This window comes from Salmo trutta, chromosome 17, assembly GCF_901001165.1.
Source record: "Salmo trutta chromosome 17, fSalTru1.1, whole genome shotgun sequence".
Taxonomy (NCBI): domain Eukaryota; kingdom Metazoa; phylum Chordata; class Actinopteri; order Salmoniformes; family Salmonidae; genus Salmo; species Salmo trutta.
The window spans coordinates 39976005-40003298 of record NC_042973.1 but is presented as its reverse complement, the minus strand read 5'-3'; the positions used below and the strand labels follow the sequence as shown (position 1 = coordinate 40003298).

Here is a 27294-nt window from a genome sequence, read left to right as displayed (position 1 = left end):
ACCTTTTACAAGAAACTCAGAAGTGACCCCACTGCCTAATTTCAGAACATGATCTTTACTGTCCTAGATGGTTATTTACGTTCTGGTCAGATAACCAAAAAAGAACATGACTTTTTGGCTATTCAACACCTTAAAATTGACACTTTTTATACTTCCCGAAATTACACAAGAATGTTACAAATCCTCCAGGGTGCCCTATTGTAGCGGGCATTGACGCAGTAACGGCCCCTATTGTAGAGGGCATTGACGCAGTAACGGCCCCTATTGTAGAGGCATTGATGCAGTAACAGCCCCTATTGTAGAGGGCATTGATGCAGTAACGGCCCCTATTGTAGAGGCATTGATGCAGTAACGGCCCCTATTGTAGAGGCATTGATGCAGTAACGGCCCCTATTGTAGAGGCATTGATGCAGTAACGGCCCCTATTGTAGAGGCATTGATGCAGTAACGGCCCCTATTGTAGCGGGCATTGATGCAGTAACGGCCCCTATTGTAGAGGCATTGATGCAGTAACGGCCCCTATTGTAGAGGCATTGATGCAGTAACGGCCCCTATTGTAGAGGCATTGATGCAGTAACGGCCCCTATTGTAGAGGCATTGATGCAGTAACGGCCCCTATTGTAGAGGGCATTGATGCAGTAACGGCCCCTATTGTAGAGGCATTGATGCAGTAACGGCCCCTATTGTAGCGGGCATTGATGCAGTAACGGCCCCTATTGTAGAGGCATTGACGCAGTAACGGCCCCTATTGTAGCGGGCATTGATGCAGTAACGGCCCCTATTGTAGAGGGCATTGATGCAGTAACGGCCCCTATTGTAGAGGGCATTGATGCAGTAACGGCCCCTATTGTAGAGGGCATTGATGCAGTAACGGCCCCTATTGTAGAGGGCATTGACGCAGTAACGGCCCCTATTGTAGAGGCATTGATGCAGTAACGGCCCCTATTGTAGAGGCATTGATGCAGTAACGGCCCCTATTGTAGCGGGCATTGACGCAGTAACGGCCCCTATTGTAGAGGCATTGATGCAGTAACGGCCCCTATTGTAGAGGCATTGATGCAGTAACGGCCCCTATTGTAGAGGGCATTGATGCAGTAACGGCCCCTATTGTAGAGGGCATTGATGCAGTAACGGCCCCTATTGTAGAGGGCATTGACGCAGTAACGGCCCCTATTGTAGAGGCATTGATGCAGTAACGGCCCCTATTGTAGCGGGCATTGACGCAGTAACGGCCCCTATTGTAGAGGCATTGATGCAGTAACGGCCCCTATTGTAGAGGCATTGATGCAGTAACAGCCCCTATTGTAGCGGGCATTGATGCAGTAACGGCCCCTATTGTAGCGGGCATTGACGCAGTAACGGCCCCTATTGTAGAGGCATTGATGCAGTAACGGCCCCTATTGTAGCGGGCATTGATGCAGTAACGGCCCCTCGATCAACTTTTGTTTACTTTTTTATTAGACCACTCGCAGAACAGCTCCCCTCCTTTGTAAAGGACACCAGCAGTATGATCGCAGAACAGCTCCCCTCCTTTGTAAAGGACACCAGCAGTATGATCTCAGAACAGCTCCCCTCCTTTGTAAAGGACACCAGCAGTATGATCTCAGAACAGCTCCCCTCCTTTGTAAAGGACACCAGCAGTATGATCTCAGAACAGCTCACCTCCTTTGTAAAGGACACCAGCAGTATGATCTCAGAACAGCTCACCTCCTTTGTAAAGGACACCAGCAGTATGATCTCTATTATTGAATCTCTTGATCCTCTCCCTGACAATACCTTGTCAGATACTTTTGATGTTGAGTCGTTATACACCAATACTCCACACGAGGGCAGTATTGAAGCTGTGGAACATTTTCTTCCGCAACGTGACCCCAATGAACTGCCTTCCAGTGTATGCATTAGAACATTGACTGAAATAGTACTTACAAACAACTACTTCATGTTTCTAAATGATTTCTTTATTCAGACGAAGGGTACTGCTATGGGATCCCCCACGGCTCCTAACTATGCTAATATAGATGTGGGTTACATGGAGAAACAGTCTTTTTTCAATCCTCTCAAAAATGTTTTCTTGCCTAAGATCATTATTTGGAAACAGTATAATGATATTTTTGTTCTATGGCGGGGTGACGCAAAACAGCTCCAGGCGTTCCATGCTTTTCTTAACTCCTGTTCTGAGCATCTGAGATTTACTATGCCATCTGATACATGTCAAATCAGTTTTCTTGATCTTCTGATCTTGTGTGAAGATAATGTTCTATACACTGATAGTTGTCACCCACTTCCCTTGAGAAACAGTTTGCCCGACAGCCAATTCTGTCAAATCAAAAGAATTTGTAAAATGCAATCAGATTTCGACAGAAATATGGCTGAGACGCAAAGAAAATTCAAGGAGAGGGGGTACCAAAAATGGTCAGATTAATAATGCCATTGAGAAAATTCTAAACAAAACATGACCTTTTTCAAGGTCAGTCTCGCAAAAATAAGCATTCTTGTGTTCTAACTACCCGCTATTCAAAGTGCTCTGAACAAATTAAGGGAATCGTTCAAATCCGATGATAGTCTCGGTAATGTGTTTTCAGACCTTCCCTTGGTCGTATTCTCACGGGGCAGAAACAGAGATCAATTGGAAAACTAATTTACCAGCCCAAGATATCCCTGCACAACGTGTATTTGCGCCCCTACTGGATGGAAACTACAAGTGTAATGGCTGTGCTCAATGCAATGGCACAGCCATGGCAACAGGGAAATCGATCCCAATCAAAGGTGTTATCACGTGCTCTACTAAGGCAGTTATTTATCTTAGAACTTGTCCTTGTGGTAAAAATTCTGTGGGTAAAACAAAGCGTGAATTAAAAGTACGTATCTCAGAGCATCGTAGGACCATTAGGTGCAAAAACCTGACTTACCCAGTTGCGGCCCACTTTCTGGAAGAAAACCACTCGATTTCGTCTCTACGTTATATTGGCATCGAACATGTCACTCTCCCTAGGAGAGGGGGTAACCTCAACAATTTATTGTTAAAACAAGAGGCTGCCTGGATCTTTAATTTAAAGACCCTTGCTCCCTTCGGTCTCAACGAACACTGATCTGAAGCAATTATTGTGATTTTTGCTATTGTAACTGTTTGTAGGCTTATGTAGCCAGCACCTTATGTAGCCAGCCTCACTTAAATAGGTGTGCGTTTCTTTCGCCTCTAGATTATACGGTCTGACATATCACGGCTGTCAGCCAATCAGCATTCACGGCTCGAACCACCCAGTTTATAATAACAAATAACATATGGCTGTACTGCGGTGTACAGGTGTTTTTTCGTTCCATTTAACCTTTATTCATACAGGTCAGTCTCATTGAGATACAATCTCTCCTGCTCAGTACTCACCCTCTCTAGATCCTGCTGTGAGGCCTGCAGCAGTGTCTGTCCAGAAGAGATCCACACGTGGGCCATGTTCAGGTAGAGCCCCAGTCCCTGCTCCTGCAGCCAGTCACACACCTGCTCCTTGGACCAGCGGGCAAACGGGGTGTCCAAGTCACTACAAGCGAGAGAATTACAGTAGGACACACTGGCTTATATTTCTGAATGACTTGACCATTGTAGTGCTCTACATCCAACTAGTTTAGATGTAACTTCCTTCATTATTCAAGGGGAGTGTACTGTGCACACTAACTTGTTGTTTCAAATTAACTCAAGGTGAGTGCACATGCACACTAACGTGTTGTGTGATTGCTGTAGGTCCCGGGACCATCCCAGTCTGGGTCCTGCTGTGGCCCGGACTCCGCCTCTCTTGAACTCGACCGGCTCTGATAGGTTGTCATCCAGGTTGAACGTGGTCGACTGACTTCTCCTCAGCCTTAAAATAAATAAATAAATATATATAAATGAAGTCTGGTCATGGTTGAGTAACCACTGCAGAAAGCAATTTTTTATAAAATAATATCTCCAAAACATGTTTCTGTTACTTACAGTTGAAGTGGGAAGTTTACATACACTTAGGTTGGAGTCATTCAAACTCGTTTTTCAACCACTCCACAAATTTCTTGTTAACAAACTATAGATTTGGCAAGTCGGTTAGAACATCTACTTTGTGCATGACACAACTAATTTTTCCAACAATTGTTTAGACAGATTATTTACATTTTTACATATAATTCACTGTATCACAATTCCAGTGGGTCAGAAGTTTACACAGTCAACTTAGTGTGTGTCTAAACAGCTTGGACATTTTCAGAAAATTATGTCACAGCTTTAGAAGCTTCTGATAGGCTAACTGACATCATTTGAGTCAATTGGAGGTGTACATGTGAATGTATTTCAAGGCCTACCTTCAAACTCAGTGCCTCTTTGCTTGACAACATGGGAAAATCAAAAGAAATCAGCCAAGACCTCAGAAAAAAAATTGTAGACCACAGGTCTGGTTCATCCTTGGGAGCAATTTCCAAATGCCTGAAGGTACCACGTTCATCTGTACAAACAATAGTATGCAAGTATAAACACCATGGGACAACGCAGCCGTCATACCGCTCAGGAAGGAGACGCGTTCTGTCGCCTAGAGATGAACGTACTTTGGTGCAAATGAATCCCAGAACAACAGCAAAAGACCTTGTGAAGATGCTGGAGGAAACAGCTGCAAAAGTATCTATATCCACAGTAAAACGAGTCCTATATCGACATAACCTGAAAGGCCGCTCAGCAAGGAAGAAGCCACTGCTCCAAAACCGCCATAAAAAAGCCAGACTACGGTTTGCAACTGCACATGGGGACAAAGATCGTACTTTTTGGAGAAATGTCCTCTGGTCTGATGAACCAAAAATAGAACTGTTTGGCCATAATGACCATTGTTATGTTTGGAGGAAAAAGGAGGCTGCTTGCAAGCAGAAGAACACCATCCCAACCGTGAAGCACAGGGGTGGCAGCATCATGTTGTGGGGATGCTTTGCTGCAGGAGGGACTGGCGCACTCCACAAAATGAGGATGGAAAATTATGTGGATATATTAAAGCAACATCTCAAGACATCAGTCAAGAAGTTAAAGCTTGGTCGCAAATGGGTCTTCCAAATGGACAATGACTCCAAGCATACTTCCAAAGTTGTAGCAAAATGGCTTAAGGACAACAAAGTCAAGGTATTGGAGTGGCCATCACAAAGCTCTGACCTCAATCCTGTAGAAAATGTGTGGGCAGAACTGAAAAAGCGTGTGCGAGCAAGGAGGCCTACAAACCTGACTCAGTTACACCAGCTCTGTCAGGAGGAATGGGCCAAAATTCAACCAACTTATTGTGGGAAGCTTGTGGATGGCTACCCAAAACGTTTGACCCAAGTTAAACAATTTAAAAGGCAATGCTACCAAATACTAATTGAGTGTATGTAAACTGCTGACCCACTGGGAATGTGATGAAAGAAATAAAAGCTAAAATAAATAATTTCTCTCTACTATTATTCTGACATTTCACATTCTTAAAATAAAGTGGTGATCCTAACTGACCTAAAACAGGGAATTTTTACTAGGATTAAATGTCAGGAATTGTGAAAAACTGAGTTTAAAAGTATTTGGCTAAAGTGTATGTAAACTTCTGACTTCAACTGTATATTGCAAGCGAAATCAGATTAAGATTAACCAGGGTTGTATTCATTAGCGCACACCGTAGCAAATTGTTTTGGAACAGAAAATGAAAACAAGCATTTTGCATTGGACAAATTCAAGTAATCACTCCCTTTCAGTTAGTTTCCTTCCGTTTGGTGCCTCTTAAATATGACCCACGCATTCCAAACTCAATCTTGATGTTTAGGCCAGTGTCATCAAGAGTTCTGTACCAATGATCTTTAACACTCACTTTCCAAAGAGTGCCTTGATTCCCCTGGACTTCTTCTTGCCCTCGGGAGAGGTAGTGGAGGTCACACTGGTCAGTGTGTTGGTGCTGTCGCTGATGGCTGACCTCTGGGGTAGCCCTGCCAGGTCCAGATGGTCAGTGCCCCCCTCTCGCACGGTCTCAGCTGTACAAACAAGGCATTAGCACCGCCGTGCTACCATGCTGACTGAGGTGACAGCCATGGGGTGTGTCCAAAATTGCACCCTATTTCCTATGTAGTGCATTACATTTGTCCAGGGCTCTGGTTAGTAGTACACCGTATAGGGAATAGGGTGCCATTTCAGACAAAACCATGCACAGATATCTGCTTCCCAGGGTCAGAGGCAACTCCCAGACAGCGAGATCATGGGGATGGCATCAACACTAATACCCTGACAGTCTGGTCTGTTATAACCCGCTAATTAAAAATGTTTTAAATCCCCATAAAAATCTGTCTGTTTAAGCTAGAGATCTATTCTTTGCATGGGCTACCCGATGTCGGCCTTCCGCATCTGCGGTGGAAAGTGGCAGAGCTACAGCGCTGTTTGCAAGACCAGGAGACATCTCACAAAAACATCTGTAGCGTCTGATAGGGCAGTGACAGTTACGTAATTTCCAGTAACAGTTACTTGTCAGGCAAACGTCGACGGTCACTGGTATAACCGTTCAAATAGCAAAATTAAGGCACTCTGGTTTCCTCCTCTATTCTCCAAAATAATCGATTCCTCGACTCCTTGCCCGTTGACTCCCATGTCTGTCTACCTGGTGGCCGACATGCCTACCTATACCTGGCTGTGCCTCTCACATCGCTCTCTCCCTCGCTCTTTCTTTGCTGTGAAAGATGCGAGAGTTTGTGTTCTCGAAGTAGACTAGGGCAAATAGTTTCCTCTGTTGCAAAAATACTGAATCTTAGGAGTCGATTCCTAGCGGAGAAATGCGAGTCGACGGGCAAGGAATCGATTATTATGGAGTCAACTCCCAATCACTATCAAGCAGTTGCAGAAGTGCAGCTCACCAAGAATGACATTTGGTACTTAATTTCAGCAGAGATGATGGCTTTTAGCATCATTTTTGTATCTTTGTAAACCGGATAAAATGTATAGCCAGAGAAGTATGCATACTAGGCTACAGATACAGATCACGCAAACGTTACAGCATCAAAGGGAGCATGTTGAAGAAGGGAGAAGATGGAGTCAAGGATTAAAAACTATTGTTTATAATAGTCATTCATTTACACTACTGCTATTGGGTATATTGGATATACTTCTTTAAAAATAAAGTTAATAAATATTTTCTAAAATTCTGAACAGTTTGGTCTGCACTGTGGGAAGATGAGGCTCTCACGAACACGACGGTGTTCTCCGTTTTGTTCTACGACCCCCACAAGCCCCACGGGACTCGACTGAAGGTAACCCGCTACTGGTTAAAAACAATTAATGGAAGTAGGGATGCACGATAAATCAGTGAACATATCGGAATCGGACGATATTAGCTAAATATGCCAACATCGGTAACGGCCCGATGTCTAGTTTAACGCCAATGTGCAAAACCGTTCTCTGTCGTGGGTGATGTTGGCTTTCGCCGACTGGTCGAGCACCGTTACACACTACCAAGTGAAGTGCGCTATTTTTCAGATGTTGCCCTACCGGTGTTACACAGTAATAGCTTCACAGCATACAATGCAATGCTGTTTGGGTCTTTGGGTGTCAAAAAAGATACACGTCAAATAAGCTTGAATTTGACATGTCAAATAACACAGTTCTGTTATAGAATGTTGTGAGTGCTGAATTTGCACGTGGTAGCCAAGCGCCACCACTACTATCAGTAGCACTGTCAAAGCTGTACAAAAGTCTTCAAACAAGCAAACACCGGCACCAACGATGTGTTTACAAATCAAAATGTATTTGTTACATGGTTGGCAGATGTTAATGCGAGAGTGGCGAAATGCTTGTGCTTCTAGTTCCGACAGTGTATTAATATCTAACAAGTAACCTAACAATTCCCCAACAACTACCTAATACACACAAATCTAAAGGGGTGAATGAGAATTTGTACATGTAAGTATATGGATGAGCGATGGCCGAGCTTCATAGGCAAAGTGCAATAGATGGTATAAAATACAGTATATACATGTGATATGAGTAATGTAAGATTCGTAAACATTATTAATTAAAGTGGCATTATTTAGAGTGCATTGTATAAAATAACTAGTGATCAATTTATTAAAGTGGCCAGTGATTGGGTCTCAATGTAGGCAGCAGCCTCTCTGAGTTAGTGATTGCTGTTTAGCAGTCTGATGGCCTTGAGATAGAAGCTGTTTTTCAGTATCTCGGTCCCAGCTTTGATGCACCTGTACTGACCTCGCCTTCTGGATGGTAGCGGTGTGAACAGGCAGTGGGCTTGGGTGGTTGATGTCCTTGATGATCTTTTTGGCCTTCCTGTGACATTGGGTGCTGTAGGTGTCATGGAGGGCAGGTAGTTTGCCCCTGGTGATGCGTTGTGCAGACCGCACCACCCTCTGGGAGAGCCTTGCGGTTGAGGGCGGTGCAGTTGCCGTACCAAGCTGTGATACAGCCCGACAGGATGCTCTCGATTGTGCATCTGTAATAGTTTGTCAGGGTTTTGGGTGACAAGCCAAATTTCTTCAGCCTCCTGAGGTTGAAGAGGCGCTATTGCGCCTTCTTGACCAGATTGTCTGTGTGAGTGGACCATTTCAGTTTGTCTGTGATGTGTACGCCGAGGAACTTAAAACTTCCATCTTCTCCCCTGCTGTTGGTTGGTAATAAAGCATTATTTGTTTGACCACAACTTCTGGGGTAGCTAGCTTTAGCTTGGTACCTAGCTAGCAACAATATAACCAGCCTGAAAACAATGACCAGTAGAAACTGCAGTCATTTTCATTATTCTTAGCAATGATTTAGGAGTCCTTGTGAGTAAGTATTAGCTTGGTAGCCACGTGTTGTTTGCTTATTGAAATTGAACTTTAGTTCATGAAAATAAATATCTAGCCAGCTACTTAACCCTGTTGCCAGAAGCTAACGTTATAAGCAGCCAGCGAGCTTCATCTGGCTAGTAACGCTCGACTGGACCGGGTTGTGTTGTGAAGCTAGCCACAATAAGGATTAGGCACAATAGCGTAATTTGCGGTTTGCCTTTAAAATAAAAGTACCTCTTTGAAAGTGATGCAGAAGGTTATAATTGGTGCAATTGTGCCATATTTAGACTAGATAATGTTAAACAAGGTTGGAATGTGAAGCAATGAAATGGGGTATCAGTCTACTCAGTGACACCCACAGAACACAACTGTGAAGAGTTTACGCAAATATTAGCACTAACTCTTATGGTGGGACTGTGTGAAAACACCTCCACAGTCAGCCTATTGTGTGTATTGACATTCATATTGCACTGTACAGCTTTACCTAAGAATTGAGGATCAATGAAATGGGGTATCAGTCTACTCAATACCCAATATAATTTTTCCCAACGTCCTCCTCAGAGTTATCAGACTCCAAAACATCCACGCAGTATTGTTTTTCCTCTGGAATTGTGTTCAATACACATAGGTTGACAATAAATGTGGCTCAATTCACAGCTGTTTCAGAGTCCCGCAATAAGAGCTACGATGCTAATGTTCTCTGGGTGTCACCGAGTAGACTGATACCCCATGTCATTGATCCACAATCCATAGGTAAGGCTGTACAGTGAAATAAGTATGCCCCCAATGCAATTCTAAAGTATAATACATCCAGTGTGATTTCAACAGATTTTTGTCAAATTAACAAATCTTTTGTCATTTTTATCATAACATTCCAAACTCGTTTAGCATGATCTATTCCATTATGGCATTCCACTATTTGTATTAATTTGCATCACTGATAAAGACATACTTTTATTTTGAAGGCAAACCGCAAAGTCCACTATTCACATAGATGGTTCCGACTACCATTAATCAAATAAGAACTCTTATAAATTAGGGTTATTTTAGATGACACCTATCTATACAGTTAGCTAAGTATAGCTACTGAAACAGATTATCGTTTTGCTATGTTTTTGGGGAAGAACATTGTTTGCGTCCATGAGCTAGCAAGATTTTTTTTTAATGACCAGCATGGTTGGTGCGCGAGATAACTTTACTAGCATCATAGCATACGTATCGATGAATCATTGTGACATATGAGATACGAGTGATCGTGTAATCAATGTGTAATAACTACGTAAAAAATGAATTGAACTTGTTAAATTATGTCACGTGCAGTCATATTAAGGTCCTGATTGGTCAAATAGCTGGGACAGAGACAAGTAAAACAGCGTTATTTGACAGGTCAAACATTTTTATTTGACAGGCATCTTTTTTGACACGCGAAGACCCAAACGGGGTTCCATAGTATGAGAAATCCTGGTTGAGAATGAAACGACTGAACAACGAAACAGCACAGCAAGTAAATGAAAGATATAGGTTTTGATTATGTTTTACTGGTAAATAACTTTTTGGTCAGTTTGTGTGTGTGTGTGTGTGTGTGTGTGTGTGTGTGTGTGTGTGTGTGTGTGTGTGTGTGTGTGTGTGTGTGTAACCTTTAACTAGGCAAGTCAGTTAAGAACAAATTCTTATTCACAATGATGGCCTACCCTGGCCAAAACAGGACGACGCTGGGCCAATTGTGCATCGCCCTATGGGCCTCCCAATCACGGCCGGATGTGATACAGCCTGGATTCGAACCAGGGACTGTAGTGACGCCTCTTGCACTGAGATGCAGTACCTTAGACCGCTGCGTCCATGTGTGTGAGTAAACTATTTAACTGTACGTGAATGCTTAAAAGGCCGCTAAAATGCGTTTTTTTCTTTGGCAAGGAAAATATCAGTATCGACCAAAAATGTCATATTGGTGCATCACTAAATGGAAGTATGGAAGTCGTGTCCCCACCCCATCTAGCATTCTTATATCTCCTAGATATAGGACAGACACTCTAAAACCTTATTCCTTATGATTTATTTTGTGCCATTTATAAATGTTATTCAATGTGTTTCTTTGGGCTACAGCAGTAAAGGCCAAATTCAATCTAAAATTCTAAATCAAGTTGCTAAATGATCTACGGTATAACCAGCTTAAAACAATTCCATATGTTAGGTTAGTAGAACCCCTCCTTAATGCATGCAATGGAGTGGAGACTATAAAAGCACTAAAGAGAACTTTAGTTGTAGGCCTTACATAATTCAAAGACTAGTTATGCACTGGTGTAAAGACAAAACAGGACGGAAATGCATACAATTCCCATTTCATTATTAGACTTAAACAGAGGATAATTCGTGCAAACACACATTCCTAAATGAGACTCACCTCACTGAGCGTGTACATGGGAGAGTGAGGTGGTCTAACTTTAGAAAGAACAACATTCAGGATCTGACCGTGGTTAGTGCGTTTAAGGAAAAGGCTATATGAATATTGGCAGTTCAATTCCTATCGGGTGGCATCATTGCAGATGACATCATCTGGTAATAAGACCCAGATATGGTTTGGTGCGAGGGGAGTTTGAACAGAAATAGAAAAGAGCACATATACATGCAGAGTTTGGAGATGTACAGAACTAACATACAAAACGCTGTCCCTCAGCTTTGATGCTATCCAGCACTGGTGCTCATAAAAAGCAGTTTGGCGAGGAACAACCGCTGGTAACATGGGTGTGGTTGTATAAAAGGAAGTCTAGTGTAGCTACTGTAGAATTATATACTAAATGGACGCCAACAATAGGAGCCACAACAAGGCCTTGCCATGGGTTCATGGTAGCCTGAGAGTAACCTCTATTCAAATGTCTAGAGTGGAAATTCAAACCCTTTCTTCTCTATCCATGAACTCCCAAGTTATATCAACATGAGCATGTTTTATTAAGTCTTGGAATAAAAAGGTCACCACCAAGATTTTTAAGACTTGGGTGAATCATGAGTTCTGAAATTGAATTACAAAGAATAGAAATTCCTACCCTTACTTTCTACCAACATGTCTACCAATACGTCTTGGAATATAGAAGTCACCCTCAACTCATATTCCATATAAAGTGGGCACCCAAGAGAGTTCAAAACCTAGAATGCATTTCTAAGTGTTGGGAGAAATTCAATTACAAAAGGACACTTCGGCTTACACAAGTTTGTGAGTTAGGAGAAAGTAGAAAGGCAACAGTTGGCTGAGTGGGTTTGGGAAGGAAGGGGGTGGGGGGAATGAGGTCAGGGGTCATATCCAGTACTGGTCATTCCTCCAGAGAGGCCTTACTGCAGCCCGCCTTGCCCTGAAGACATAATGGTTCCATTATTCTGTACCTAGCATAGGGGCACTTGCAATCCAGCTGCGGTCTTCTCAATGCGTTACACAAAGCACAAAGAGGCCAAAGGTTACTGAAGGGAAAAAACAACAAGGGATATTCATAGTATGATGGTAGGGGCAGGAGGCAGATAATACATATATACAAAGCACACACACTAGGCTACATTTTCATAATCAGACAGGGAGAACAGTTTGTGGGACTAATAATTATGCTGTTTGTATGTATTGAAACTATGGGTGTGGTTTAGGGAACAAAAATGTTAAGAAAGCTACATCGAAAAACTAAGCTCTTTGGAAAGAACCGCTCAGTCTTCAGAATAAAACAAAGACTGTGCAGAGCCGGTGTGGTACCACTCCCCTGCATGTCAGATATGACTCCCTGTGTAAACCCTTTCCATTGGTTCTCCTCTAACCCTCTAATTTCCTTACTGTCTGAATTAAGTGTCAAACACGTGGGGTATGAATTTATTGACACCCTTGATAAAGATGAGGAATGGCTGTATAAAATAAATAATTAAAAATACTATGCTCCAAAAAATTTGGATATTTTATACTAATACAATTGCTCAGAGAAAGACATTTTGTTGTATATACACTGCACATATAATTAAAAGCAAAGAATAACAGACTACAATCTTACTAATCATGTCATTAACAGTTCAAGTCAAAAGAGCACAAAAGAAGCAAAATAACTGTCAAAAACCATTGAGTAGCAGGGTTATATCTGGGCCCTTATTTAAAAAAGCATCTCAGAGTAAGACTGCTGCTCTAGGATCAGTTTTGCCTTTAAGTTCATAATGAACAAAGTTGTATGGACAGGGAGGACCTGATCCTAGATCAGCACTCCTACTCAAAGTTGCTTTGTGAATATGGGACCTGTCCCCACAAAGCTTCCACCTGAGACCCACAGCCCATTCACGCACACTAGGCCATCCATCCACCCTGTCTTACCCAGGTTAGGGGCGCTGGCTGTCCTCTTGCCCCCCTTGATCTTGAAGAAGCCTCGGCCAAAGGAGGAGCGAGCCTTCTTGGTACCGAAGCTGTCGTCCTCTGGGCGAGATGAAGAGGGAGACTTGGGCGGGCGCTCGCTGATCTTACGGATTTCCTCCACCGCCTTATTCTGAACAGTAACAAAATACAGAATTGACACGTCAATTTTACATTTTAGTCATTTAGCGGACGCTCTTATCCAGAGTGACTTACAATCAGCGCATTCAACTAAGGCACGGTAGGTAAAAATAAACATATCACAGTCATTGCAAGTAAAAACCTCCTTCAAAATCGCCGCTATCTGCAAAATCAGTTCACACAATGCCAAAGCATGTCATTTCGCACACATGTAGTAATAAATAAAACCATCTTTAAGAAGTTGAATTTGAAAATGACTGACAGTGTAGAGTTGGCTTTAAGTGTAAAGGATTGAGCAATTTCAATTGAATATGATAAAAGGCAATCAAACGCATGCTATGAAACCAAGGTGACACTCACTCACTTTACTGAGGATGCTAACCTCATAAGGAATAGGTTATCAGCCTTTTAACAAGACGGATGAGGCCAAAGAGGAAAACTATTTAAAGAATGATAAAGAGAGGATAAGCAAAAAATAAAGTGTCTGACCCCGAAATATGGAAAGAAGACTGTTGAGAACAGACTCACCTCTGTTGGCTTTTCGTCAATCGCCAATGTAATCTGTCACAGGTGATATGATATGATGACATGGGATGGAGTGTTAATGATGAAATTCAATGATGAAATCAAATCATGATAATGATGACTTTAGAACTGAGAGATGATGACCTGCCCTTCAAGGGAACTCAGAAATATCTTTACCTTTTCACTGTTGCTGACATACACGTTTTCCTGACTCGCTGACTTCAGGACATGCAGGGTCCTGAAATGACAAAGCTCATCACAGTGAACACTACAAGACTTTGATCTAGTCAATGTGCCAAAGTGAAAGTGGTGCGGTCAAAGTGCGGTACTGAACCACTGGCCTTTGGCAGGAAGGCAATCTGACAGACAGCGGAAGCTTTAAGCAAAAGGATGACATGTGGCTTCACACCATGGGCATACTCACTGTGGAGTATCACATGATAGGGCGGCCTCCTGTGACCCTTCCTGATACCCTGCCTCACTGCAGTGTTGGGACGCTAACACAAACAAGCTGTGAGCTGCCTGCTGCACGCTATACTGTACACTGTCAAACCTGGGTGTGGAGGCTATCGATATTTGTCGTAGGAAGACTCATTTGTCAGTCAAGCGGATGGGACACCTTGGACCTCGTGGTGTCCAAATATCATGAATTATGCCCCATTTACCACGCTAAGGCAAGATGAGGCATGAGATCTTGCCTAGGTGTTGACCTTTTCCATAGCCGGGTCTCATTTGAGGAACTAGGTCTACACACCATTCAAGACATCTCTCTTTCCTAGTCAGCTCACTCTGCTCATGGGCAAACTAAGGTACATAGGTACTTTGTTCATCTAAGGTTCAAACTAAGGTACTTTGTTCATCAACAGGAGTGCACACAGTAACAAAATGTTTTACAATGTAAACAAGTGTGTCTATTGGGGAAATTCAGGTAGGTCCGTTCCCGCTTTGTCCCGTTTGGTTCCCATTAAAAAGAACAGCACTGGACAGACACCCAAAGCCAAACACTAACGTTGTTCTTGAAGAAATGCAGATGTTGTTCTGGAAGAAATGTGGAAATTGTCCCACAGGTTTAGCTGAAGCCCGTTACAAAGATTATAGATAAGCATCTAGTTCAGCTCACCTCTCAGGTTCAGCTTGGCCAAGCTCTGGCACGCTCTGTAGAGCGCAGGCTGACTGGACTGTAGGGCTGGTTGTTGGCGAAGGCACTTCAGTAGCTCCATAGTGCGTCCCCAGCTATGCATTGAGGCAGAGGACCAAAACGGGAAAAAACATTTTGTAAAATACAACCGCCATCAAAGTCAGATGTTACTTTTCTCTGTCGTGTCAAGGTGTTTTCACGATTTAGTAGACTATGGGTAACGAGCAGTTAATGGTGTTGTCATAATTCAAAAAGACAAGTGTCACTGCAAAGTTACATTGAATGTTATCAGACTAATTTGGCAAAGTGACAGCGACTCAACACCTCGTTCAGAAGTGTGAAATCTAAGGACAGCATGTGTCCTTATTGACTGTTTCATTGGTTGGAGGACATCTCAAGGCTTTTTGAGAAGGTCTGATGAGGGTGACACATTAATTCATAGAAATATATTCTGTTCTTTGATCCGAGGGCCTTAGCCTGTTTAGTCAATCTATAAATCATCACGTAATCCTGTACCTCGTCTGGGCTCTTCCCTGCTACTTCCTCGACTCCAGCTAGCGCGTGCCTCTCCGACTCCAGGGCAACCGGGGTGGTTGTCGTTGACATCACAGAGAGGGAGTTGTCGCTGTTACTCTCGTCACTCTCACCATCTTTGGTTTTGTCTGGAATGGAAGATGAATTATTTTTAGCAGTCAGATTTGTATGTAGCCTAGAGAGAGAGAGAGAGAGAGTTCAGAGTTGGCCATTCTATTGGAGCCCAATGCCAGAAATGTGAAGCTTTGAAGTTTAAAGATAGAAATGTTCTTGAAGTCAATCTGCTCTTACAAATCACTTCTATATCACTACTTAAACTGCATCTGAGGTCATTCACAAGGTCTGAATCGTACTACACCGGCTCTGACACTCGTCGGATGTGGCAGGGCTTGCAAACCATTACAGACTACAAGGGGAAGCACAGCCGAGAGCTGCCCAGTGACACCAGCCTACCAGACAAGCTAAACAACTTCTATGCTCACTTTGAAGCAAACAACACTGAAACATGCATGAGAGCACCAGCTGTTCCGGACGACTGTGTGATCACGCTCTCCACAGCCGATGTGAGTAAGACCTTAAAACAAGTCAACATTCACAGGGCCACAGGGCCAGACGGATCACCAGGACGTGTACTGCAAGCATGCGCTAACCAACTGGCAAGTGTCTTCACTGACATTTTCAACCTCTCCCTGTCCGAGTCTGTAATACCAACATGTTTTAAGCAGACCACCATAGTCCCTGTGCCCAAGAACACTAAGGTAACCTGCCTAAACAAATACCGACCCATAGCACTCAAGTATGTAGCCATGAAGTGCCTTGAAAGGTTGGTCATGGCTCACATCAACACCATCATCCCAGAAACCCTAGACCCACTTTGCATACCGCCCCAACAGATCCACAGATGATGCAATATCCATTGCACTCCACAACACCCTTTCCCACCTGGACAAAAGGAACACCTATGTGAGAATGCTATTCATTGACTAGAGCTCAGCGTTCAACAGCATAATGTCCTCAAAGCTCATCAATAAGCTAAGGACCCTGGGACTAAACACCTCCCTCTGCAAATGGATCCTGGACTTCCTGATGGGTCGCTCCCAGGTGGCAAGGGTAGGTAACAACACATCCGCCACACTGATCCTCAACACAGGGGCCCCTCAGGGGTGCATGCTCAGTCCCCTCCTGTACTCCCTGTTCACTGATGACTGCACGGCTAGGCACGACTCCAACACCATCATTAAATTTGCCGATGACACAACAGTGGTAGGTCTGATCACCGACAACGATGAGACAGCCTATAGGGAGGAGGTCAGAGACCTGGCCGTGTGGTGCCTGGACAACAACCTCTCCCTCAATGTGATCAAGACAACGGAAATTATTGTGGACTATAGGAAAAGGAGGACCGAGCATGCCCCAATTCTCATTGATGGGGCTGTAATGGAGCAGGTCGAGAGCTTCAAGTTCCTTGGCGTCCACATTACCAACGAACTAAGCACACCAAGATATGTCGTGAAGAGGGCACGACACAACCTATTCCCCCCCAGGAGACAAAAGATTTGGCATGGGTCCTCAGATCCTCAAAAGGTTCTACAGCTGCACCATTGAGAGCATCCTGACTGGTTGCATCACTGACTGGTATGGCAAGTGCGAACGGCCCAGTACATCACTGGTGCCAAGCCTCCTGCCATCCAAGACCTCTATACTAGGCGGTGTCAGAGGAAGGCCCTACAAATTGTCAAAGACTCCAGCCACCCTAGTCATAGACTGTTCTCTCTGCTACCGCACAGCAAGCGGTACTGGAGCGCCAAGTCTAGGTCCAAGAGGCTTCTAAACAGTTTCCACCCCCCAGCCATAAGACTGCTGAACATCAAGTCAAATGGTTACCCAGACTATTTTCACCTGTTTCCTCCAGCATCTTCATTAGGTCCTTTGCTGTTGTTCTGGGATTGATTTGCACTTTTTGCACCAAAGTACGTTCATCTCTAGGAGACAGAACGCATCTCCTTCCTGAGCGGTATGAGGGCTGCGTGGTCCCATGGTGTTTATACTTGGTACTATTGTTTGTACAGATGAATGTGGTACCTTCAGGCGTTTGGAAAATGCTCCCAAGGATGAACCAGACTTGTGGAGGTCTACAATTTTTTTTCCTGAGGTCTTGGCTGATTTCTTTTGATTTTCCCATGATGTCAAGCAAAGCGGCACTGAGTTTGAAGGTAGGCCTTGAAATACATCCACAGGTACACCTCCAATTGACTCAAACGATGTCAATTAGCCTATTAGAAGCTTCTAAAGCCATGACATTTTCTGGAAATTTCCAAGCTGTTTAAAAGCACAGTCAACTTAGTGTATGTAAACTTCTGACCCACTAGAATTGTGATACAGTGAATTATAAGTGAAATAATCTGTCAGTAAACAATTGTTGGAAAAATTTCTTGTCATGCACAAAGTAGATGTCATAACCAACTTGCCAAAAGTATAGTTAACAAGAAATTTGTGGAGTGGTTAAAAAACGAGTTTTAATGACTCCAACCTAAGTGTATGTAAACTTCCAACTTCAACTGTATGCATAGTCACTTTAATAACTCTACCTACATGTACATACTACCTCAAATAACCAGTGCCTCCGCACATTGACTCTGTATCGGTACCCCCTGTATACAGTCTCGCCATTGTTATTTCACTGCTACTCTTTAAATACTTGTTACTTATCTCTTATTCTTATCTGTATTTTTTTAAACTGCATTGTTGGTTAGGGGCTCGTAAGTAAGCATTTCACTGTAAGGACTACACCTGTTGTATTCGGCGCATGTGACTAATAACATTTGATACATGTCAAGGTGATAGGACATGGTTTTAGAAATAGAACATGGCTTCTCAAACCTTTCTTCTCTTGCACTGACATCATGTCCTGGACCTTCTTGTAGCGCTGCAGCGACTGCCTCAACTCCTCAATCTTACGATCCTACAGGTGCAGAGGGGTCACAGAAAGGTCAAAGTACAAGCCAGGTGACAAGATACAGAGAGATAATTTTTTTGAACAGGGGTTCAGAGGTTGTAACCTCTTCTTTGGCGTGTCACATTAAACTTGACAAGACAAACTATCCGAGAGTAATGATATGGGTTGCGAGGGTCAACTGTAGTTCACTGTACCTTCTCCTCATTGGCTGCCATCAGTGACTCCACCGCTTTTTTCATTCTCTGCACTTCCACATCTGGAGGGTAAAGAACTGGATTTCAGCAAGTGAATATACAGCAGTCAACCATGGTCAATTCTGGGCAAAGGTATGTCTGGGGTCCTCTGACTGACTCATCCATTGTGATCCATGGTACAACAGTATATATCTATTCAGAGTGGTGTCTCTGTCCGTTGTCAATATACATCATTATACAACAGTACTAAACGGACAGGGAATGCTCCTGAGGGACATTAGTGCTCCCTGTCCATCTAGTCTAACCACTTCCTAGTCTCACAGTAAGATAAGCACACCATCTAACACAGTTGATGGAACCTTGAGGTGGATGATTTGGACTTGGTGGGTACAGCCATGTCAATGTGCTGTTCTGTCACAATAAAGACATAATGAGAGGAGACATTGTGAGGAGGACAAGAATGATTATGATGAAGGTTAGCAGACAGCACACTGGGTGTTGATGGTGGGAGCAAGTGGTGAGAGAAGACGGGGGTAAGGAAAGGATGAGGAGAGGCCTGTGTTAAAAGGTGATTATTGTTGTTTGTAGGCGAAAGCAGGATAGAAGCACAGACTGAACAGTGAGCTCGCATCCATGACATGACAGGTGGCAGAAAAGTTTTTTTTTTTTTTTTTACATGTAGACAGGCTATAATCTTATACACACTCCCCTACGTATTTATTTGGACAGTGAAGCTAAAACGTTTCATTTGGCTCTATGCTCCAGCATTTTAGATTTGAGATCAAATGTTGTATATGAGACAAGTAGTGTCACCTTTCAATAAAGGGTATTTTTATACATATCTGTTTTACCGTTTAGAAATGAACGCACTGTATGTATCTAGTCACCCCATTTGAAGGTGTATTAAGTATTTGGACAAATTCATTAATAATTTAATACATTTTGTCAAAAGTTTAGCATTTGGTCCTATATATACACACAGTACAAGTCAACAGTTTGGACACACCTACTCATTCAAGGGTTTTTCTTTATTTTTACTATTTTCTACATTGTAGAATAATAGTGAAGACATCAAAACTATGAAATACCACATATGGAATCATGTAGTAACCAAAAAAGTGTTAAACAAATCAAAATATATTTTAGATTCTTAAAAGTAGCCACCCTTTGCCTTGATGACAGCTTTGCACACGCTTGGCATTCTCTCAACCAGCTTCACCTGGAAGGCTTTTTCAACAGTCTTGAAGGAGTTGTGCTTAGCACTTGTTGGCTCCTTTTCCTTCACTCTGTGGTCCAACTCATCTTAATTGGGTTGAGGTCGGGTGATTGTGGAGGCCAGGTCATCTGATGCAGCACTCCATCACTCTCCTTCTTGGTCAAATAGTCCTTACACAGCCTGGAGGTGTGTTGGGTCATTGTCCTGTTGAAAAACAAATGATAGTCCCACAGAGTGAAGGTAAATGAGCCAACAAGTGCTAAGCACAACTCCTTCAAGAATGTTGGAAAAGCATTCCAGGTGAAGCTGGTTGAGAGAATGCCAAGAGTGTGCAAAGCTGTCATCAAGGCAAAGGTTGGCTACTTTGAAGAATCTCATAAAATATATTTTAATTTGTTTCAAACTTTTTTGCTTACTACATGATTCCATGTGTTATTTCATAGTTCTGATGTATTCACTATTATTCTACAATATAAAACAGTAAAATAAAGAAAAACCCTTGAATGAGTAGGTGTGTCCAAACCTTTGACTGGTATTGTATTTCTAGCACACAATGACTAGATTAAGCTTGTGAATCTACAAACTTGTTTGATGAATTTGCAGTTGTTTGTGATATTTATGCCACTAACTTTCTCACTAAATCGGTATTTACGATTGATTCATGATTATCCGTAATCATGGTAGCATCCACATGAATGTAGAAGTGTTCAAGTACATATTCTATTGTTATTTCAAATAAAAAAGTGACTCCAAAATGACACAATACCTTATTTACCATGAATTTATACACTACCAAGTGAATCAGACATATTAGTACTGTGCCCCTTGAGCAAATTAGAGTTAAGTGCTTTGCTCAAGGGGACAGACAGATTTTTCACCTTGTCAGCTCAGTTATTCAAACCAGCAACCTTTATGTTACTGGCTCAATGCTCTAACCACTAGGCTACCTGCCGCTCCACATGCATTGTGCTTTCATTTCTGAACGGTAAAATAGATACAGTGCATTCGGAAAGTATTCAGACCCTTTGACTTTTTACACATTTTGCTACATTGCAGCCTTATTCTAAAATTGATGACATTGTTTTACAAACAATAACCCATAATGACAAAGCAATTGTTTTTGTTTGTTTTTTTGCAACAAAAAAACAAACTGAAAGATCACACAAGTATTCAGACCCTTTACTAAGTACGTTGTTGAAGCACCTTTGGCAGCTATTACAGCCTCAAGTCTTCTTGGGTATGACGCTACAAGCTTGGCACACCTGCATTTGGGGAGTTTCTCCCATTCTTCTCTGCAGATCGTCTCAAGCACTGTCGGGTTGGATGGGGAGCGTCGCTGCACAGCTATTTTCAGGTCTCTCCAGAGATGTGCCACCACCATGCTTCACCCGAGGGATGGTGCCAGGTTTCCTCCAGACGTGACGCTTGGCATTCAGGCAAAAGAGTTCAATCTGGGTTTCATCAAACCAGACAATCTTGTTTCTCATGGTCTGAGAGTCCTTTAGGTGCCTTTTGGCAAACTCCAAGCGGGCTGTCATGTGCCTTTTACTGAGCAGTGGCTTCCATCTGGCCACTCCACCGTAACGGCTTAATTGGTGGAGTGCTGCAGAGATGGTTGTCCTTCCGGAAGGTTATTCCATCTCCACAGAGGAACTCTGGTGCTCTGTCAGAGTGACCATCGTGTTCTTGGTCACCTCCGTGACCAAGGCCCTTCTCCCTTGATTGTTGAGTTTGGCCGGGCGGCCAGCTCTTGGAAGAGTCTTGGTGGTTCCAAACTTCCTCCATTTAAGAATGATGGAGGCCACTGTGTTCTTGGGGACCTTCAATGCTGCAGACATTTTTTGGTACCCTTCCCCAGATCTGTGCCTCGACACAATCCTGTCTCTACGGCCAATTCCTTCAACCTCATTGCTTGGTTTTTTCTCTGACATGCGGTGTCAAGTGTGTGACCTTACACAGACAGGTGTGTGCCTTTCCAAATCATGTCCAATTAATTGAATTTACCACAGGTGGACTCCAATCAATGGAGAGGATGCACCAGAGGTCAATTTCGAGTCTCATTGCAAAGGGTCTGAATACTTATATGTAAATAAGGTACCCTTTTTTAAATTGTAATACATTTGGAAAACTTTCTAAAAACCGGTTTTCACTTTGTCATTATGGGGTATTGTGTGTAGACTGATGAGGGAAAAAAATTACTTAATACATTTTAGTAACAAAATGTGGAAAAGGGGTCTGAATACTTTCCGAATGCACTGTATGTATGAAAATAGGCTCAAATAAAAGGTGAAATTCTGTACTGTCGCCTCAAAACATTTGATCTAAAATCCCAAATGATGGCGTATAGAGAAAAATGTAAAGTTTTATTTCCAAATAATACGTAGGGGAGTGTCTTTCTTATTCCCTAGGGCAGTCTTAAAGCACAATCCGTAAGTTTGATTCCCATTGTAATCAATATGTTGTGTAGAACGTTTTTGAGGCTGTAGAAACCACAATACCAAAGAGGCGCAGGTGAGTTCATTTGAACAGCATATATTTCTTGTTGTTGTGTGCAGGTTGCGTTTCACACTATTTGCATTTGAACTTCATCTGGCTGCCAGGGAGAACAAAAAACTAACAGATTTCATCTTTAAGATCTTTCCATTAAGTCAACTTACTTTACCATTCTTAAAGTACATAAAGGCCAATCTTTCTGCAATATAAACCACTGATATCATCTTTTCATTCACTTCTTTGAGTTCTAAAATACAATTTCTCAGAGAATACATTGTATTAAATAGCTTTCCAATGGGTTATGGAGGAGCAAGGTTCAGATGGGTCATTCATGCAACAGTGACAGTTGTGCAAGAGCAAATAATAATAAATACAAGCATTGATAAAACCCATAACCTTACGTTTCTCTTTCAGCCTCTTTTTAAGAGTTTCATCTGGGTGAGAGACTAAACAGGACACAAAATTACTGTATGAAACAAAAACTGGCTCCAGATTCTGAAGACTGTCCATCATGACTTCTGTCAAGACTGGATTCTTTTAAATCATGTTGATTGGTCACAAAATACGACAGACATTTGAGATAATATTTTTTAAGCATAATAAGACATAAATGCTCATACATGCTTAGAACACGTTATAATGCATTATAACTGTCGGCTTTAAGTAAAGCTTAACCAAAATGTTATCATCTGGGCTTAATGGAACATGCTTGTCTTATAGGGTTGGTTTCCCAGACACATATTTGGGCTAGTCTTGGACAAAGAACCACATTTGAAAGACATAATAATAATACAGTATTATAATAATTAGGTGGGTGCTTACATTTGTCCTATTGGAAAATATTAAATTTTTTTGCATATCCCACTACATAAAACACCCTCGGAGAGTGGGGTCACTGCCTGGGATCAACCATTGTCGACGGCGAGCGACCCTGGGGCAATTATGGTTAAGTGCCTTGTTCAAGAGCACAGACATATTTTTCACCTAGTCGGTTCGGGATTTGAACCAGCAACCTTTTGGTTACTGGCCGAACGCTCTTATCCGCTAGACTACCTGCCGCACTTCATGCTTTTAGTCTAGGACTAGGCTTAATCTGTGTCCGGAAAACCACCCCATAGAGTAAAGACACAGAGAAACAGTGAATATGGTCCATGATCTTACCTCTGTCTCCACTGTCCATGCCACCCGGGGTGATGGCTCTGAACCCAGTCTCGCCGTGTAACCTCCTCACCTCTCTGTCCCTTCCCTCCAGCTGCCTCCTCAGCGTCGCCAGCTCCTCCTGTCAACACACAACAGTTAGTCAGGGACATCCTCTCAAAAACACTGGCTGCATTCCAGACCGACTAAATTGCAGACGTTGCATTGCCAATGGCTGTGTGCCACGTCATCGACTGTGCAGTAGAGCATCAGATTACTATATCGTATGGTGCGGTTAACTGATATGTTAGCCACCTATGCAGGCGTTGTGAGATCTGGCAGGCGTCTGCAACGTAGTCAGCCGGGAATGTGGCCACTGACTTATCACCCCCCACCCCCCTCCCTATTTTACCCCCTTTCATACCCAACACCCATCACCACAAACAAACCACAACAACCATTCAGATGCTGACTTGGCAGGCAGAGACAATGGTCACACCTGCTCTGGATGTATGTGTTTAAGAGGGGGAGGTGGGGATGTAGGGGTCAGTGCAGGAGTCTGGGGTGGTTGGCCTGGTCCCAATCCTGTTTGTGCTGTCTTGCCAACTCAATTGACGTGACAATGACAACAGGTGTTGGCAAAACAGCACAAACAGATCTGGGACAAGGCTAGTGTCAAAAGGTCATGGGATAGAACATCAAACATGGATTCTTTCAAAACAAACTAAAAGGCAAACAGAAATTAATCAATCTTTCAGATGGCATTTCATCCATGAGAAGAAGGGAGGGAGGAAAGAAAGAAACAAATGAGGGCAAAGAAAGCCAAAAAGCACATGTAAAGTGGTTTACACGTGCTACAGTATATGCTTAAACTGGTGCCTTGTGGGTGTCGCCTAAAGGAAGGTGTATTTTAGGCTTTCACTGGCACCAAAAAAATAATGAATTTAAATAATTTGGATCAGTGTGTTTTAGATTATTTTTCTGATAACACACCCCTTTAATTTAACCTAGAAATATGTAAAAACAAAAACACAAAAAACAGCAGTTGAAACAATCTTGCTCAAAAACCAAACCAAAGTAAAAAGTAGAAAGACAGATGGCAACAAGCAGAAACCCTGGGAGAAGCCAACCTTCAGTGCCTGCAGTTTGTGCTCGTTCCTCTGTTTCTCATACTGCATCTGGCCCACTTTGATTTTCAGGCTAGAAAGCTTGGCCATTAGCGACTAGTAGCAGTGGAGAGGGAGGTAAGCCAAGGAAAAAGAGAAAAAGAGAGATGTCATAAGAGAAGAGATGCCAAAAAGGAGGAGGGGATACCCAAGAGTTGACAAATAGTCAAAAGAAAAGGATATACATGTAAAGAATAAATGGCTAGTGAAAAGTTTTCCTTTTGGATGTAGATAATTATCTGCAGAATTATGCTTACGTACTGCAGTGTAGGTAGCCAACCCTAACTCATGATAACTAACCTTAGTGGATTTCAGTTTCTTCTCATACTGTAGTCTTTCACTCTCCATCTCAGTCACTTTGTACCTCAACTCATTAATCTCCATACCCATGTCCTGAGAGGGGAGAGAAAGACTGCCTTACACTGGGGAAGGAGGGAAGCTATATACATGCTTGTTAAATCAGAGAATTTCTCAGAAGTAAAAGGAGTCAAAGAGCAACAGTCACCCTGATGGCTTGATAAATCAGTAAGATAGCACATGATCCCAGAGGAACAAGCAATGTAACATACTAAAGTGTTTCAGTTCGTCTTTAATGTAAGTTAAGGTGATTTAGATAACCAAATGTGATAAAGTAGTATGTTCCTAGCCTTACTGAAAAACTCATGTAAAAACTTTAGAAAATAGCCTCATCCGACTACTGCATGCCGTCATCTTGATCAATCAATTACATTTACTTATAAAGCCCTTTTTATATCAGCCAATGTCAAAGTGCTATACAGAAACCCAGCCTAAAACCCCAAACAGCAAGCAATGCAGATGTAAAAGCACATTGGCTAGGAAAAACTCCCTAGAAAGGCAGGAACCTAGGAAGAAACCTAGAGAGGAACCAGGCTCTGAGGGGTGGCCAGTCCTCTTCTGGCTGTGCCAGGTTGAGATTATGACAGTACATGGCCAAGATGTTCAAACGTTCATAGATGACCAGCAGTGTCAAATAATAATCACAGTAGTTGTAGAGGGTGTAACAGGTCAGCACCTCAGGAGTAACCTTGATAACATGTCATCAATGACATCACTTGAATGGTTAATCTGAAAGGCATCCCAGATTACAAGGCATGTTAGCAGCCTTACTGGGAATGTCTTTATTTTGACAACAACAAATATGAAAATAAGTTATTTTGTAAAAGGCTATCCTGTTAGAGTAACATGTAACATGACATGAACGCTAAATTGACAAAAACACTTATACTGTGCTATGCAAGGTCAGCTATCATATCTAGCCAACTAGTTCAAAAACACAGCAAACTGCTATCATTGATGAATATTTTGCTAGCTACTGTAGTGACGTTAGCAGAACAGCTTGCTACAGTGCAGGATTTTACAATGGATTATGAATTTCACTATGGACATTGGCAGCATCATTTGATGTCTCACAACTAGCTGCAATTGATTTAATAAGAGGGGACACTTAACATCCCTACCGGTCTGTAGCTAACTCTTTCATAACACTTAGCTAGCTAGCTTGCATTGACTGAAAACTCGTTTTTTTAGCAGCTGTTTCTAGCCCAGCAAGCTAGATAGCCTTTCCTAATTTGGCACATTTGAAGTCCCTCACCGCAAACCATATTGAATACCGTTTTATGTAGTGTACACAATATCTGCCTACAAAAGTGACTATTATTGTTGGCATTACCATGCAGTTAGCTAACTTAGTAACCTTGTTAGCTAGCTAGCTTGCTGGCTAACAAAGCACGATCCGATGCCCAGGTCAAAACTACTGTAATGTTTAACAGCTAGACCTTGCTCGCTAAATGAACACAAAAACATATGCAAGTGGGCTTTGACTGGACTATACAGGATTGATGACGCTAGCTACATGCTTTGTTATTCTGGACGTCATGAATTCAGCTAGCTTGCTAATGTTAATTTCGGGTAACAGTTAACGTTCGATCTGATGCCCCTGCCCATGTGAAAATCACTGTAATGTAACCTACAGCTGAATGAGCTCAAACGCGTATGCAAGTGGATTTTTGACCTGACTATACAGGCTTGTTAACATTATTGTTTGTATTTTATTGTTTTTCCATCTCAAATTGGTCATTTTAGCTTTAAGTTTATTAACTTCTTGATCAATCTTAATTAAAAAGCCATGAGTAAAGTAGGTGTGCGGACGCTCTACCATTACCATGACGTTGTTTCAATATGGCTGCGGCAACATCTCTCTAAACTTGTACTAGGCGCTCAAAAAACATCTAATATGTTCTAAAAGCATTTCATAACATCACGTTCAACAAGGTTACCGAACATCGACATGTAAAACAATGTTGTAGGTTGATTGGAGCATATCAGTTCCAAAACTTGGCCTTGGTTTTCATTTTTATTTAAAAAAGTATTTTGGACCCTGATGAAGGCAGCTAAGGTGTCAAAACGGTTTATTAAACGGTTGATTAAACGTATTGCATCGGAGCCAAATGATAACTTCATTCATTTTTTTTTTAATCGAAAGAAGCCTATACAGGGGAATCATATTATAGTTTTCTCCTACATAGTCCAAGGCCTACAACTGATCCCCATGGAGACCATATCTGTTCTGGAGGGACTGCTTTGCAGAGACAGTAGAAATCCCAGAGCAGGTTAAGAGATGTGACAG

At 42.4% G+C, this 27294-nt stretch overlaps 1 protein-coding gene across 7 annotated transcripts in view; it reads right to left on the bottom strand.

Annotated features, from left to right (window-relative positions):
- LOC115152179 (liprin-beta-1) overlaps positions 1 to 27294 on the bottom strand; it is an 84659-nt gene that overhangs the window by 22888 nt on the left and 34477 nt on the right. For 2 of the 7 annotated variants that reach the window (XM_029696760.1, XM_029696761.1), the window contains 12 exons: positions 23506 to 23623; positions 22746 to 22790; positions 18636 to 18697; positions 18366 to 18447; positions 15468 to 15613; positions 14934 to 15046; positions 13991 to 14051; positions 13817 to 13849; positions 13112 to 13280; positions 5832 to 5991; positions 3714 to 3851; positions 3383 to 3533 (listed from right to left, as the gene is read on the bottom strand). In XM_029696760.1, coding sequence (XP_029552620.1) covers positions 3383 to 3533; positions 3714 to 3851; positions 5832 to 5991; positions 13112 to 13280; positions 13817 to 13849; positions 13991 to 14051; positions 14934 to 15046; positions 15468 to 15613; positions 18366 to 18447; positions 18636 to 18697; positions 22746 to 22790; positions 23506 to 23623 — 1278 coding nt within the window. Of the gene's footprint in view, positions 1 to 3382; positions 3534 to 3713; positions 3852 to 5831; positions 5992 to 13111; positions 13281 to 13816; positions 13850 to 13990; positions 14052 to 14933; positions 15047 to 15467; positions 15614 to 18365; positions 18448 to 18635; positions 18698 to 22745; positions 22791 to 23505; positions 23624 to 24611; positions 24705 to 24947; positions 25041 to 27294 lie in introns of all 7 variants that reach the window. The other 5 variants (XM_029696755.1, XM_029696756.1, XM_029696757.1 and 2 more) reach the window with 5 other exon arrangements.